Source organism: Megalobrama amblycephala, linkage group LG19, assembly GCF_018812025.1.
Source record: "Megalobrama amblycephala isolate DHTTF-2021 linkage group LG19, ASM1881202v1, whole genome shotgun sequence".
Lineage (NCBI taxonomy): Eukaryota > Metazoa > Chordata > Actinopteri > Cypriniformes > Xenocyprididae > Megalobrama > Megalobrama amblycephala.
This window is the reverse complement of record NC_063062.1, coordinates 9,664,248-9,682,419: the sequence shown is the minus strand read 5'-3', so window position 1 is coordinate 9,682,419 and position 18,172 is coordinate 9,664,248. Positions and strand designations below refer to the sequence as shown.

The window sequence follows — 18,172 nt, the reverse complement described above, 5'->3', positions numbered from 1 at the left end:
AAATTATAAGCTTGATCTTTGATGGTTTGGTTCAAACTTATGCATTGCAATTTGGTCACGTTACATATTATGTGGAGCTGAAGAGAACAGTATAGCCTACTTCAGGGTCTGACGAATTGCTCAATAACCAATTACTGCAACTTGGCTCATGATGTTATAAACGGGCATGATGACACATTTGGCAACACATGGCAGGGTGACACTAGTGTCAAATGCTGGAATTAAGCTTTAGACAAACTGTTTCACAGAGAGCTTCTCAAAGACATTTCCATAATATACACTGAAATGCACATTGACAAGATGCGTTTGCATCATTTGTGTTCCTAACTTTAGATTATAGAACATGTTTTCAATCTTTGCAGATCCAAGGAATTTTTACTTCATAATTTTCATTAATATATGAATCAAAATTAATTAAAAAAAGTAACATTTTTTTATGCTTATTATACTATAATTTTTGAAAACACATTTAAATTGGATATTTCTAAAATGTTATGCACTTTTTTTAGTATGTTAGGTCCTCTAAATAAATAAATGAATAATGATTTATGACAAAAATAAATAATTTTATAAATTTTAAAAATCCTACTTGAGTTTTATTTTGTTGAGGCAGTCACCAATACACTGTAAAAAAAATTGACATTGTAAAGATTATTAGATTATGTTTTACAAGAAATTACTATAAAATTTAACATTCAATTCAATGTTACACTCTAAAAAAATACTGGGTTTGATGGAGCAAATAGACGAACCCAAACATTGGTTACATTTTTAAATTATATTTTTAAACCCAACGGTTGAATTTGTCCATATTTGACCCAAACATGGGTTGAAACAACCCAGCATTTTTTAGAGTGTACTTGCCGTCATTTTTCTAGCAATTTCTGAGTTAATATAGTTCTAAAATAGTCAAATCTTATCTCTTTTTTTTTTTCAGTGTACAAATGTGTAGATGGTGTACTTTTAGGAAAAAAGGTTTAATGTGGTTCTGTATAAAACCCAAGGGTTCTTGTCTCAGTTTTAAAGATAAGGTTCTATATAAGGAAAAATGTCTTAAATGATTGCATAATTTCTAATTTTTTCTAGTGATAAAGCATGTTTACAAGCTGTTTAATTCCTAAAATTGAATTAAGGTTAAAAATTAACTAAAGCAAAATTAATTAAAACTAAATCCATAAAATGAACCCCTAAAAGGTTCTATATGAAGCGCCTGACAGACCATTTGAGGTTCTATGAGTGTATAATTTCTTCTCTATGCCATGACATTTACATGAGTCACACCCCATGTGAGATGAAATTTGACCAAAACGTGATGAAGTCCAGCGTCTCGGTTTAATTGCAGATGTATCTAAAAACAAGCTCTTAATCATTTACCGGCTGTTGCTCCATCCAAAGAGGGCCCTTCTGAGTCAACAGACAGCACTGAAATAAACAAAACCTTTGCCATAGGCTGGCGGCTGTTTGTGGAGCAGTCGTTCTGAGCATGGAGGGTGGGGGAGGTATGGATGGCCTTGTGAGAAGGACACGTTCATGGCTCCATTAAAAAACTCTTAACGCTATCATCAAACACTTCAGCTATTTTGTGAGTCACATGGCACACAGAACAGCCATTTTTTTAATGACAAGAAATCCATTTTAGCTGATTTAAATGCATTTTTTAAATGAAATTTCAAATCAAAAATACTTTTTGCTGTCATATTGAGGTGTCCAAGTGAATATAGTGACTGCTTAATCTTTCTCTATGTATGTGGTTTGATAAACCCAAGCCAAAGTAAACTAAAAGGTCTGAAATGCAAGAATCTTTAATACATTCTGAGTAATTACAGATGAAATGTGTTTCAGAGAACCGCTATGGTACAATAATGGAGAGTAGCTATCACCCAAAGCCCCTTTATGTTTGGAATCTGGTAGTTAATCTCAAATAAAAAGTGCTTACTGTTTTAGAACCACACATCAAATCATAAAAGCTAGATGTAGAGATAAGACCATCAAACAGTACTACAAACCAGCGAGAGGCTGCATATCAGCATGTTAAACATGAGCTGTCAAGGACTGTGGCACAAAAAATGCCATTACACACCATAACAAGGTCCACAACCTTGAACTTTCCCAAGATTTACCTAAAAAAGACCTGTTAACACATAATAGTAGAGTAAACCTAGCAAATCAAAAGATGGTGCGCTGAATTCAAACACACATCGCTGAAGTGTCACTGTATACAGGAACTAGAGATTCAAAATGTTGAATCTTGAGGGCTGAATAACAAAATAACGAAATAAGGTTTATGTTTGATTATGATGGCACTGTTAATTGCACATTTTATGGTGGCAGTAACATTAAAAGTTTTTATGTAATGTTCTTCCTTAAACTGGAAAAAATAAAATTTGCATTAAGGACGTCATTAAATTTTCTTTTTATAAAACATGGCAACCCATCAGGGTTATTTACTGTAAAAAAAAATTGTGAAATAAAAATTATATATATATATATATATATATATATATATATATATATATTGTAATAGGATGTAAATAATATACTAAAATAACACCATCAAGGGAGAACACACTCTTTTCAGTACATTTGTTTATTATATATATATATATATATATATATATTATATATATGATCTTTAACTGGACCAATTATGAAATGTATACTGTATATACACATTTTGATTTTCTTTTGAGAAAAAATTTCAAATTTGAAGTTCAGCAGTTTTTTTTGTGACAAAGTGTCATTTTAATGCCCCAGTAAAGAGATTATTTAAAAAATCTGTAATATTTGTAGCCAAGTAGTTCACAAAGCTTTGGGTGGTCAGATTAATTTGTCGTACACTGTAAAATGCTGCTGTGAATGTGAACATATGTGTTCAAGAATAGCGATAATGTGAAGGATGTTTACTCCCACATGACAGAAACCAGGAAAGTTCTGTAAGCTCCCAACAAAGACAAAGTGAGCCAATTTAAGAATCCCAGCATAAACAAGCCATTTGAAAAGCATCTATTTTCTCTGAGACAGAACATGGCGTGAGTTGGAAGTCTCGGTTACGTGTACTTCGATTTCTTTTGTTCCACACTCAACTCATTAATAGTGTAAGATGCTATTTAAACAGAAAGCAACCGCTGCTGTAATCTAATGTATGGGCCAAAGAGAATAAATTATGCATGTTATCTGAGGTATATTAAAACCCTACTGTGTCGGCAATCACATACTGTATAAATGTATTCAAATAAAAGATCAGTTGACAGCATTTTTTATTCTCCTCCAAATAAACATTTAAAGAGACATCAGTTACAGTGATGCAATGGTAAAGTGCACATTTCAAACAATCATCTTGACATCCATGTAAGCAATGAAATGTCTTCATCACAGGTATTGTGCAAAAAAAAAAAGAAAGAAAATCAGGCACATTGTGGATTGTTTTTTTTTTTTTTTATGAAATCCATATTCAATTGAATAAGTTCTTCAGTAATAAAATGGTTAATTTCTATATATTCAACCAAACATAAACCCCATCCAAGCTCTTCCACCTATAAGCATATGTAAACGATAAACTGAACTATGAGATATTAATGGTCATACTGCATTTTTCAAAGGCATTTCACTAAATACACATCCCATTTCAGAACATTATTAACTTTCATGATAATACAAGAAACTATATTTTCTGAGACGTGTTAATCAAAAAAGTCAGCAAAAAGTTTGTGGAGGCTGCACAACTGCATGCGAGAAAAGCCATGGAAATCCTGCTTATGCACTATACGTCTGCTTTCTTTGCATAGCTGACAACAATGAAAACATAAAATAATCAAATAAAAAAGAACTGATGCAATTTTTGCTGTCAGCCTTGTAGTACAGTAGATATAAAAAAGAAAATTATGATTTAAAATTGAGTTTAATTTATTCTGACATGGTCTATTTTACTGTAAAGCTGTTCTGTTTTTTTTTTCTTCTTTCTTCTATTTGTTTGTTTATGTTCAGTTGCTAGACTGAATTACAATGTCCTCAAAAGTTTAATGTATGAATGTCATTGCATAGGTACAAAAAAGATCAAATCCAGTGGCACTTATTTTAGAAATGTTTAGAAATATAGCACAAGCACTCTTTTTAAACAAACGATTCACAAAAAGTAATATAATTAGGACTATTTGCAGTTCAGAACAGTGAAATAGTTTTAGGAAAAGGTCTAGAATTATTTGATAGCAGATGCCACATGTTTTGATATGTATTTCCAAAGACTATAGAATAACACAAGACGTGTCACTCGTATTGTTTTGAATGGGAGAAAGTGTAACGCGCAATATGGCGGAATAAGTCCCGCCTTCTAAATAAGAGCCAATCGCCGACTGCTAAAGTCATCGCGTCACTTCAGCGGCCGTTAGAATCATCGGTTTCTATAGAAACAGTCAAACGTGCGCCTCAAAAGAGACGCGCATTTAGGTCTGCGCATGCGCATTAGCTTGATCCAGCCTGAAAAATAGTTTTTTTTTGTCATGATTCGAGCGTTTAGAAACTAAATTTATGAGCCGGTTGTTGTCAGATTTCATTGGTGATTTCAAATATGAAATTTAATCGTAAGGTTGGCGAACAGTTTTGGAGAATTTGATGTTTCCCCATTCAAAGAGATTGCATGATGCCCAGGATGCCCGAGAGGCGTTTCAAAGATGGCCGCCGACTGAAATGACTTGTCTTAAAGGGACTTTGGTATTACTGTATCTAATGCAATGACATTCAGAAACTTTTAAGTGTCACTCAAGTATCCACCTTATGGGGCCACTATATATAGACTACTGTTTTACAGAGAAATTTAGTTGCGCATAACCCCCATTTAAAAAAACTGTTTTCTATTTGAATATATTTTAAAATGTAATGTATTCATCTTATGGCAAACCAGCCATTACTCCAGTCTTCAGTGTCACATGAGCCTTCAGAAATCATCCTAAAAACATGATCCTTGTGGAAACTCTGATAAATGTTTTAGGATTCTTTGATGAAAAGAAAGCTTAAATGAGCAGCATTTATATGAAACCTTCTGTAACATTATAAATGCCTTTACTGTCACTTTTGATCAATTAAATGCATCCTTGCTCTATAAATATTAATTTCTTTCAAAAAAATATTACTGACCAACTTTAGAACGGTAGTGTGGACTCCAGTTGAAACTTTCTTTTCAGCTACAAATCTCCATCACGTCAAATGAACTACTCACAGATCATTCTCACGTGACTGTTCCTTCAGGCTCTACAGCAGGGTGAAATCATAAAGGAAGCCATCCAAAATATTTCTTCACAACTCAAATATACTGTTGTGTCGAATGTCAAGTGGAATGTTGTAGTCCCTTGTTGGGGTTATTTCTGCAGTTACTTGAATAAATACTCCTACACCTCACCACTCAGTCTTGGGCGTTTAATAACCAAAATGTCATTGATACTGGTTCTGATATTCCCCGTTTTCATAATGATTTGATCCGTGATCTTCATCAGCTTGCATGGTCACGCCTTTGTTCTTCTTCCAGCCTTGCCTGCGGCCTGCAGAGTTGTCTGTTGTTCCATAGGTCTTCTGCTTAGTCGCCAGGGCACTGTCGCTTTTGGGTTCGGTCTCATCAGCCAGCTCATCTTCCCCGATGATGCCACATTTTTCATCACTGGTGCTCTCAGGATCAGCCCAGTCCTGCTTCTCACCAGAGGCAAAGATGGCATAGAAGATCACGCCAGTGTAATGCACCATGGAAGCGATCACAAACACATGCTGCCACTCCAGCCGAGTCTGTTGAAGACAGAAATGTAATGAGGATATGCAATATATATTTGTGTAAAACAAACAATATGCTTATTTGTTATTTGAGGGTTAATTTAGAGTTTAGTGCTTTGCTCCAAAGCAAAATAAAGCTGATGGTGAATCACAACTTCTGGGGATTGAACCTAAAACCTTCTGGTTACTTTCCCAGTTTTTTATAATAACTTTATAACACTGTAGAAAGTGAAAATGTGCAGTTGATACCTTAAAGAGTCATTTCTACCTGATCTGATCAATAAAAAATATTTTTGCTGGCGTAACCTAATGTAGTCAGGTTGATTTTATTATATATCTTTTTATATTAATGAATTAAATAAAATTGAGTATATTTTTGGTTACCTGTGTAAAAAAAATTACAGTTGCAGTGCACTATATATCAGTGGTTCTCAACCTTTTTGACTCAAAGGCCCCCCAATATAGGTAATTTCTGCCATAAATTGTCAAAGCTGCTTGTTTTCAAGTTGTTGTTTTTTTTTTATTAATAGAAAGTGGGAGTATAGATGTATTTTAAATTAAATAACACAATTCATTTTGAGAATTTTCAAGAACTGTTCTTTATAACAATAATACAAAAAAACAGTTATGGGAGAAATATATTTTTATTTTATTTATTATTTTCATTATATTATAATACTATATAAGAAATACATTTACATCTTTTAGCTTAGATTAGAGTTCAGTTATTTAATTATATTAATCACCATTAATTTAACTACTTTTTTACTTGAGGCCCTCTTGGAAGTTTGCTGAGGCCCCCTAGTGGGCCGTGGCTGACTAGTTAAGCAACACTGCTATAAATATTCATGTCATGTATTTAAATACCCAGGAATATTCACACAAAATTCCTATCTAATATAAGGAAAATGACTTCATCTTTAAAGAAGGAAGCTATTTGCATGGGCTTGTATCTCTTAAAGTTAAAAAAAAAAAAAAAAAAACTATGGTTTTCTATGCACAAGGATAAGCTGACTTAGTACCTTGTGTTTAGTGAGTGCTCCAACGATGAGGGGGCAAACCATGCCAGACAGGGTGCCAACTCCATTAGAGATACCCATAAGAATACTGGCATAGCGAGGAGCTATGTCCAGATGGTTTACATTGAATCCTGTTGCAAAACAAATGCATTTCACATATTTAGATGTTCTCCTGTGTAATTTCAGAAACTAATATTGCAGGTTGTAAAATCATGCACTTTATACTTTGTTCTTCTCCTATAACTGAGCAACAAAGAAACTTATTAAAATTATTTTGCCATATTTAAAAGGAAAGGTTAGAATCAAACAAAGCAAAACGGCAAAGGGTGTTGTTGATTGACACTGTTGACTGACACCCGTCTCATGTGTCACCTGATATCGCAAATCCACTGAAGCCCACTGCCAGGATGAGGAATGAGATGGCCACGGCACGTGTGTGTGAGAACCCGACCACCAGCAGCAACGTGGCCTCCATGCCAAAACCTATGAATGATGGCAGAAGTTAGATCAAGTCAACAACAACAACAAAAAAAAATGCCTCTCTAGACCTTTTCCCATTCAATTTCCCATTCCCACTTCATGGAACCATTAAGAGTATATGTGTAAGTGATGGTCAAATTCTCAACAAGTGGTCTGAGTTTGGGGCGGGGCTACATGGAGAACTTAGCATACCTCCACAGTTCATGATTTTCCGCACGGTTGTAGTAGAGAGGATTTTCCGACTCCTCAGGAAGTCAGCCAGCTGGCCTCCTATGGGTACAATGATCGTCATCACCATGTGTGGCACCGCTGACAAAATGCCCACCTGAAACAGCCCAACATCAATTAGTTAGCCTGTTTCTAGAGTGAATTGTACTGCAAAGGATTGGTAGTTTAAATGACTGATGGTTCTGTAAGTATAAATCACATAAAGCTCACTTTGCTGATGGGGAACCCAAAGACCTCTTCAAAGTACGCAGGCTGGCTGATGAGCAGGAGGTAAAAGGTCCAGCTGCGGCAGAAGTTTGCCACAATAATGGCGTAGACAGGCATAGATGTGAAGAATTCACGCCAAGGAGTTTTAAATTTCTACAAAGAGAATATATTAATAAATATATGGAAAAACCTCCTTCTCTGTTCAAAATATTACATCTGAACATTAAATTGACTATATAGTTTGCATGAAAAAAGACTTTGAAGTACCTCAGTAGAACTCATTAAATTAGCTCCTTCTCCAATAGAGGTCTCTATATATGTTCTTTCTTCTTCACTGATAGTGGGATGTATCGCTGGGCTATCATAAGCCAGCAAGAGCCAGAAAATATACCATATAATGCCAAACACGCCTGAATATGAGCACAGAACCACATATTACTAAATGCAGTATATCTGAGCAATGCATTTACTTCTGCAAATTGTATTTTTTTTTTTTGCTATTGGTGTCACGCTGTATTTATACCATGTTATTGAGTATAATATAACTGAATATTATTAAAGGTGAAATATATAATATTTTCTATTCGCTACAGGTCGCTAGAGACCATGCTAGAGACCTATTCAAAACAAACGCGTAGCTTGATGATGCCAAGTTTGAGCGCGTAATCTTGGAATATGTGGTCTTAATATCACAGCCGGTGGAAATAATCGGGATAGGACTCATGAAGAAATCATGTTCATGGATGCGATTATTAACGTTACTGTAGTATGAAGCAGAGCAGGACTGAGTGTTGTTGGAGCTGAATGAGGCCGCTGGAGCGATTGCGCAACTCACGAGCAACGAAACTTTTATTATGTCCACAGTCGCCGGCGCCGCTACCGCTTTCCGGTCATGAGTATGAGGTAACGCAGCTCTGTTTATCATATTAGATACATTTGAGTGTGTTGAAAATGTTTTAACGTTACTCTGTGCGTTCGCTCGGCGGCTGCTGTGAGACACTTGTTTGAGACACACTGCAGTAAGCTAGATCGATTTTAGAATATCATATTAAATGCTGGATGGCTTGTGTTGATAAATGGCATGCAATTAATTTTAAAACATATTGTATGAAAATGCTGTATTACTGTTACTAAAAATAAAGCTGCATCTGATTATGCTATGTTACCTACTTCACTAAATAGTGTTTTTCTCTGAGGCATGGTAAAGCATGGTACTCGCAAAAAATGAAGCAAAATTAGAAAACAATAAGACTAAACGTGTTGAGCTATATAACAACAATTAGTTTTTGTTTACAAATGTAACCAAACAGTTGTTCCCTTGCCTATTAAAACATGTAATATATTAAAGCGTCTTTGGTGTTTCCATGGTTTTACAAATAAAACCGGAAACCAAGGGTAACGCGGGTATGACGCAATTGACAGAGGACTCCTCACACGTCCCGGAGCCTTGGTTAAAATTGCAATTTTCTCACGATTTACAAATAGTTGGAAACATTTGGGATATTGTAAGTACTCAAGTGAACAAAATATATAACACTGGCCTAGTGTTTTTTGGATATTTTACTGCAAAATTTTTACATATTTAAATCAGTTCAGTTCCATTCTGTTTAATTGAGTTCAGCTCAATTTGATTTGATTCAGTTCAAAGTGATTCACTGGTATACAATGTGAAATTATTCTGATTTTCTGGACATTTTATAGAGTGCAAATCAGTTAATCAATAAGGGCAAAAAATGAAAATGTATATTTGGAATGGTCAGTTATACAGCTAAAAAAAAAAACTGAATCATTGATGTCATTGCTGATTTTTGGTGTATAAATCATTCTTTACCAATATATTTCAAAGGCATTTCCTGTCCTAACTCACCATATATATAGAAGACAGAGGGCCAGCCCACATACTGCACTAATATTCCAGCCAGTGGCATGGCTATCACAGCTCCTGCATAAGATCCTGTCAACCAGAACACACACACACACAGGCTTAATTAAGAAAGTTAAATTAAAAGGGAGGGCATTAATCAACCTGTAATATTCACCTCGCATGACAGTTCAATAATTTGAAGCCATTGCGGGGGTTACCTCATAGCTCACAGAGGAAAACTGAGTGGTTTATTCAGCTTTGAGAGAGCAGATTTGGTCCTGTTCATTTTTATTGTATTAAATTTTACATTTAGCTTCATATTCAATAAATGCAGAAGTCATTCAAGTCCTTCATTAAACTCACAGGAGTAACGGATTTGTAAACTCAGTTGCATGTGCAACTATTTCACACCTCAGTGCAACACGTGCCTCTGTCTGGACAGCTGCAGGAAATGGGATTTTAATGAAAAGGTGTCTTAATGTATATTTTATTACTGGATGCACTTGTAAACCTTCCTGTTTGGCGCAGGAGAGGATTCTTGAGTGAGCTTTTGAACATAGAAGAGGGCGCTGCTTCATTTGTGTCATCTGGAGAAAGCCTCTTACACATACAGAAGGTGAATCTGTGTATAGACCATCTTCATTTAGTGGTCATGTCAAGAGCTGTTTGAAGCAGAGGTTGTCATGGCACCTGTTTATTGTGGAAGATGGCTGTTTGAATGCATTTTGAGGGGTAATGAGCATTGGAATATAGACCCTCAGTTGGTTCTGACACTGGTCAACTGGACTGTGGGCAGTCTTAAGTGTTTACTTCTAATGCAGAAACAGGTATAGACACATCCCTTCTGAAAAAATAAACAGCTAAACCAGCCTAAGCTCTTCCAGTTTGGTCAAAGCTGGTTTAACAGGCTGGTTTTAGAGGGGTTTTGGTCACTTCTTTAAATGGTTAGACTGGTCAGGCTAGGAGACCATGCTAAAACCAGGTGGACACCAGTTTGGCCAGACTGGGAGACCAGCTTAAGCCAGTTACATCCAGTTTAAACCACCTAAAACCAGCCAAACAGCTTAGGCTGGTTTTATTGTTTTTGTTTGTTTCTTTGTTTGTTTTTAGGCATGCATTGGTATTGGTGGTATTTGAAGGAAAATCTTTGAAAAGGAGGGTGATGGACGTTAGAACAGTAAAACAGAGAAAAAAAATGTACACATTTTTCAATGACACTTTCTGCAGGTTATTTCATTACGCCAGTCAATGAATCATTCATTCAAATGATTCATTAAAAACATTGTTTCATTCAAGAACTAAACAAGTTAATTAATTTGGAACTGCATATTCATAGAAAAAAATTGGATGTGGTTCCGAATTCATCAAGTGATTACGGGTAGTTGTCCACTGCGCAACTAGCAGTAGAAACTCGTTGAATCATTCACTCAGACGATTTGTTCAAAACACTGATTCATTCAGGAATATAAACACTGCTACTGTGTTGCTCAGAGATATAATGGTCATTCTGCTTCAGCTTCGTTTCGTAAATACACTGATAAAGTAAATAGTTTTATTGTATTACATTAATTGTCTCCTGACTATTTATAAATAACAGGCCAAGCCTATGTCACAAACCTACTCACCACAGAACGAGGTAGTAGCCAGACGACTTCTCTCCAATGGAGGAGCCCATCTGCTCCACATCCCATGGCAGGCAGGATATGTGACGCCCTGTTAACATCATGTACTGTTAGTATGCTTTAATACTATTTTTAAACCAAAATGACTGATTCTAATGACCATTTAATACTAAAAGGAACAGTTCGCCCATATAAGGACTTCTCGAATGAATCGTCGTCACTCAAAAGCTACGTATCGTATGGATTCAACAGACTATAGTGCAAGAGTACTTTATGGTGCCTTAAAGGATTAGTTCACTTTCAAATTAAAATTTCCTGATAATTTACTCACCCCCATGTCATCCAAGATGTTCATGTCTTTCTTTCTTCATTCAAAAATAAATTAAGGTTTTTGATGAAAACATTCCAGGATTCTCTTTATAGTGGACTTCACTGGAGCCCAAATGGTTGAAGGTCAAAATTACAGTTTACGGTGATCTCAGACGAGAAATAAGGGTCTTATCTAGACAAACCATCACTCATTTTCTAAAAAAAGAAAAAAAATTATACATTTTAACCATAAATGCTCATCTTGAACTAGCTCTCTTCTTCTTCTCCATTTGAATTCCAGCAGTGTAGACACTGCTAAGTGTATTACTGCCCTCCACAGGTCAAAGTTTGAACTAAATTGTCATATACAATATGCTAGTGCGAGTATATAACAATTAGTTCAAACTTTAACCTGTGGAGGGCAGTAATACACTTACCAGCGTCTACACTGCCGGAAATCTAATAGAGCAAGTTCAAGATGAGCATTTTTTGTTAAAACTTATATAATTTTTTTTTTTTTTTAAGAAAATGAGCGATGGTTTCTCTAGATAAGACCCTTATTCCTTGTCTGGGATCGTGTAGAATGTTTTGAAGCTGCAATGAAACTGTAATTTTGACCTTCAACCGTTTGGGCTCCATTGAAGTCCACTATATGGAGAGAAATCCTGGAATGTTTTCATCAAAAACCTTAATTTCTTTTCGACTGAAGAAAGAAAGACATGAACATCTTGGATGACATGGGGGTGAGTAAATTATCAGGAAATTTTAATTTGAAAGTGAACTAATCCTTTAAACTATTTTTAGAGCTTGCAAAATAGCCTATGGAAAAACACGGTGTAAATATTCTCTTCTTATCTTGTGTTCCAGAAAAGAAAAAACTCATACGGGATTAGAATGAAATTCGAGTGAGTAAATGATGACAGAATTTACATTTTTTTCACTGATCAATAACTTACCATTCACAATGAATATGTAATATATGTTATGTTATATAAGTTATGTTATATGTAAATTAATATTTAACAAGTAAATATTTTATGACGTGACATATTTGAAGATGAGGTCACTGATGACCACTCACCTCCACCAGTCCTTGTAAGATTCGCACAAATAAGACACAGCCGTAGTGAACCCTGGCAGCTGACGGAATAAACATGTTTAGCACTGACGTCAAGAAAATGGCTGCTCCAAACACCCTGAGAAACAATTCAGAGACATTCGGTAATGTTAGTTAATTCAGGTATGGACTGAATCAAAATGAAGCCATGTAAAATCAATGCAGCCATAAATAATGTAGAATTAAACGATTTTTGTGGGGAAAAATGCACAGTCAGGATAGCTAATATTCCATAATATTATCAGAATAACTGAAATGAATAAATCTAACAGTTCTGGAATTCTAAAAGACATTAATCATAAAATATTTATTTTATAACAAATATAAATGTGTTTCTCCTTGACATCATATAATGTGGTGAGTTAGTGACACCTAAAGATTAATTTTTGTAAGTGACAGAACTTTTAAAGTCACCATGAAATCAAAATGGACAATTCTTGCTTTTTTAATGCAATATTGCAGTTTTATGATTATGATTTATTCATGCACATCATTATTTTTTCTTAAATTCATGTGCCCTCATAATCTTTATTCAAAACAATGTTCCCCACCAACTTGCAACAACATCTCTTCTCTGATGATGTGTTTACTGGCACAAGGGCGGGACAACCTCTCACTCAAATGAGATCACACCAACGATCTGGCAACCAACTGCAACAATCCAATCTATTCCCAATGTAAAAACCAAGTCCCAACTTTTTTTGTTGTTCAAGAAACTGACAAGACAATATCAAAATGCATTAGAATTGCACTGATAGTTTGAAGTGTCAGTGCAACCATCATTTAGAGTTAGAAATTGAATATAGGGAGCTTTATGTATTTTAATAAGACATAACAAAAGGCAAACATTTTTGTTCTACTTAGATAGTCTAGTGGTAAAGCTTTTATTTAGCATGCACAGGGGCCTGGGTTCAAAACCTGATCGATCATGTATGCATATGCAAATGATCTGTGGACAGTGCACCTCGATTGGACTGACCAGATTTGTTTTTTACTTGAATATTCATACAATTTTAGACCTTTTTTGCATTCAAAATCCATTTTGCTCAAAATCCCATTAGTTTGAATGGGCATGATGCTTGTGATTTTAACATTTTTAGAGGCCTTGCACACTCTCACACAGCTACATCAGCGGATCACACAGAAGAGAGTCATTTTGGTTCATTCATTTATCCTTTATCTCCATTTAATCCATCCATCTGCCTCTTTTTTTCCAAAACACTGTGTAAGTGACACTTGTAATATTCTAGTGGCTGGTGTTTCAGCGAGAGATCTGCTGCTGGATCTTTCATTATTAACTCTGTCAACCACGTGTCCTCTTTTCCTGTGAGGCTTTTATTACAAGACCGCTATCACCCCTCTAATCAGCACAAGGCACAAATTTAACCCTCACAGCCCTGACCACTGTGGTCCCTTTGGTGTTGAAACACCTCTGAACATTGAAAGTAATATGAGAGTTATACTATGGAACATACGTTTTCCTTCTAAACATGGTGTGGAGGCCCGTGCGGCGAAACGAAAGCTCACCTGTTAGCTGCTAGCTTATTGGAGATGAAACCTCCAGGGATTTGAGTGACAATGTAGCCCCAGAAAAAAGAGCCATGTATCAATCCCACTGTCTCTGGATCCCAATTAAACTGAGCTGGCTAAAGGACACAAACATCAGAGAAGACCGTATTAGCTTATAATAAAATAAAATAAAATAGAATAATAATAAAAAAAATACAAACTTGTTGCACATTATTGTGTATAATATAAATGATTTATCACAAGTCATGCATAGTAAAATGACCTTGTGAATATGTGTGAGTCATGTATTCCTCCCAATATCTCTTATGACAGGAAATTACAGGAAATTGTGGCCGCTAACTACTGAGAAATCATTGATGAGAATTCAAACCAGAAAAAAGAAGAAGATAATCGGTCTTTTGAACTTGATAGCTGATTGTCTTAACTGTCTAGGTTTTCAAATTTTCAAGGACCTGATTACTATAGGGACCCACTGTATGTTTTCATGTATAAAGACCCATTTACTGTACGAGAAAAATATAATGCGTGATAAAATTAAGCAGAAAAAAATTGTGCAAGATTGAGAGTTTATTTTCCAATCATATATATATATATATATATCACCTGATTCGAAAATAGATACACCATATGTACCTTTTTTCCACAACCTGTTAAAAATTGGAGCTGTCAATATAACAATATTCTAAATGTATTTAATTTCCAGCCAGTCTTTTAAAATCAGAATGAAAAATAAAATGTTGAATTAATTAAATGTGGTCATTTATAATTAACATTATTTCTTAAGTCAAATTTGATAGTATTAAAAATAAGATGAGGGATATATGGGAATGGCATTGTGGTATTTTCATTTTATATTTTCCTAGTTTCACCTGCATGACGGCAGTCCCGTTGATGTAGACAGTGTTGTTGTTGACCATTTCTACAATGGCTACACCGAGGTTGCAGCGGATGCCAAACGAGATGCAAAAGCCAAGTCCGCTGAGGATGGCGATGATGTAACGTTTGGGAAGGCCAAAGCAGCCACAATCCAAAAGGGGTGGGCTGTGTTTAGGGGCTGCCACTGGACGGCCATCTTCTGTCAGCTCAATGTTGTCCTCTTCAGCCACATTAGTGCCATCGATCTTCCTAAAATAGGATAAGAAATGGTTTAGAATGGGCTTGCAGTAATAATGAAAGAATTTTAAAGAAATTCTCACAAATTAAGCTGAGTTCTGTCATGACAACTCCCGGAGTGTTTGGCATGGTAATGGATATGACACTGTTGATATGTTTTGTATTGACAGAATAGATCTGCTGCTGTGAGCAAGTAAGACATGCCGCTGCTGTACAATATCGCATATATAAATGACTTGTATCAGATCTATACAGGTGGAGCTGGGGAAGGTGGAGGGTTTCTGAAAGTACAATGCAACTGCTACAGCAAATGCTGACGAGTATTTGAAGGTTAAGCAGCGAGCTCACTGGCAACCGATACAGCAGGAACCAATCAGCTTTGCCCTTTAGAGAATGATGTGATTACAGGCAGAATGAGTTAAGGACCTATCAGCCTGTGCCGTCTAGAGTTTCATGACAGAACTTTGTATTAATGTTCAAGAAATATGAATGTCTCGCTCCTATGTGGAATCTTTAGGTTTATAATCTCTTCATAGATATTAAATATGTATGGATACACCTGTAAAGCTATATAATGTTTTTGAATTACTGGCCAAGGTTCAAAAGTGAATATATTAGGTTTGCATGTTGATGTAGTGATACTGTGCTAGATGACTTGAACTGGACCACTTTTTGGATTGCAAATTTAGCTTTACCCATATTTATAATGCAATGGATGGACAGAGTGAATTCTGTGCTCAGTGGGGGCCAGCAAAGGGTTGCTAGAGTGTGGCGTTGAAAAGGTCACATTGCGTTTGGTGCTCCCCCCTCTCACCCGCTCGCACCTGTTCCATTACTGAACCTGCATCTTTCCTCTCATCCTCCACCTCACAGGAATTACTTTCATCTGTCTATTTTGAAATGCACACCTGAGTTCTTCCATACACAGAGGAAGGAGCTCACTAAAAGCTGGATACTGGAAGATTGTGAATGGAGGATCAAGAGGAATCATTTCAAGAGCCTTATTTGTGAACGTTGTTTTTGCACATAAGCCACTTTAAGGTGAAGTCCTGGTCTGGTACATTCTCAAAATGAATCCCGCATGTTTTTTTCTATTGTGAACAATGCACACACTTATTCAGATCAGAAAAACTTTATTTTTTTGTCTCTGTTTTTGATTTTAAATGAATGCAAAACTCTCCAGGTACTTCTTATGATTTTGATTTATTAAAGCATGAATGGAGCCTATATAGATTTTTTTTTTTAAAATCTATATGTATATACCCCCAGCTTATTTATTATAAAGATTCAGCCAAGGCAATACTTTATACTCTTTTTACCACAAAAAAGTACAAATAAAATGCCATGTTCAGATGCCATTCTAAGCATTGTATTCTTCCGAATAAAACCTGTGGTAAACAGCCACCACTTATGTATATAATTATTATGTGATTAATTAAATTAATATATAATATATATTTATAATATTTGTTGCTTTTGAAAATGGCATTGCTCTTGAGCAACTGTTATACAACTCTACTTTGACTTATTAATTAAAATATACTGCATTTTATGCCTGCTTAGTTAATACACAAACCTAAATGAAGTCCTGTACAATTTAAACATGGAAAAATGAAGTCGTTTTAAGTAGTAATGAAAATAAATATTGCATGACTTGTTAAATTATTTAGTGTGTCCATATATTCAGTTTTCCCATTCACACTAGCTAGATGCCATTACACAGACACAGGAAATTATTTACATTATCTCACATATTAAGCTGTCTAATGTGCAAGAAATGTAAGAGACAAATATCTATATAAGAGACATATTACATGAAATCTTCAGTTTTTTAAACTCTTCAGATGAAGTAGATATTAAATATGTATGGATACACCTAGAACTCTATATAATATTTTTGAATTAGTGGCCAAGGTTCAAAGTGAATTTATGCATAATAATGTCATATTTAAAAGCTTGAATCTTACATTTATAATGTAAGATTTTCTTATTTCTTACTTTCTTAGAAAAATAAAATCAGAGAGTAAACAGTTTTTTAAACACTAAAATATTATGGCATCAAAATATAATAAAAACAAATGATTAAAAATAATATTTAGTAAAATTATGCTACCAAAATTCTTCATCACATTTATCATATCTATGTAATATATATACTGTACTGTATTTATTTTACCATTTCATATATATATATATATATATATATATATATATAGTCAAACCAAACATTATTCAGACATTTTTTATATATTTTAAATTTTTTTTAATAGTGGGTGCAGAACACTATAGTTCATTTATGTAAATGAAGATAGCAAAATAAAGTAAACTATGACATATTATACCTAAAAATTCTTCATACAGTGGATTATAAGTAAAATTGATAAAAATATGGAACCAAAAATTATTCAGACACTTTGACCTGACCATGTTTTGCTTAAGTGTTATCCGAAATAATTAAGATTAATTTTTCAATTAATTTAAATTTTACCATTTTTAAACTATAGTGAATAAACTGTATTAATGAATGAAATGTTCAAGGTGTCTGAATAAATTTGGGTTTGACTGTATATATATATATATATATATATATATATATATCAAAAATAAATTTTGAGTTGATTTCTAAATTCTATATCCCTTCCAATTTCATTCAATACTAAACACATGATACAGTACATATAACAAACACAAGTAACCTTCTCACATCTTCCTTTCAGTGCTTAGATTCCAATTCAACTGCCATCACACTTACTTCTGCAGGTTCCCCAGAGAGTCGCCCACATTGTTCTTCAACTCCTCCTTCCCCGGTTTGAGCTTCTCCTTTAGACCCGCAAACCCCCCCAGTGGCATCTCTCCTTCCCTTACACTTCTGTCCCTCAAACACTTGTCTTCTCACTCTTCTGCTCTTGCAGAAAAAAAGAGCAGGATA

The 18,172-nt window shown here is 34.8% G+C and overlaps 1 protein-coding gene across 1 annotated transcript; it reads right to left on the bottom strand.

Moving 5' to 3' along the window:
* Window positions 1-4,622: 4,622 nt before the first annotated feature.
* Window positions 4,623-18,093, bottom strand: slc17a8 (solute carrier family 17 member 8). The gene is made up of 12 exons (XM_048169661.1): window positions 17,996-18,093; window positions 15,000-15,255; window positions 14,128-14,246; window positions 12,565-12,679; window positions 11,178-11,265; window positions 9,556-9,642; window positions 7,956-8,098; window positions 7,692-7,841; window positions 7,446-7,578; window positions 7,146-7,256; window positions 6,777-6,904; window positions 4,623-5,769 (listed from the first exon to the last, which is right to left on the bottom strand). Exons 1-12 carry the CDS (start codon window positions 18,091-18,093, stop codon window positions 5,425-5,427), a joined length of 1,773 nt encoding a protein of 590 aa, XP_048025618.1. The 3' UTR covers window positions 4,623-5,424.
* Window positions 18,094-18,172: the final 79 nt, after the last annotated feature.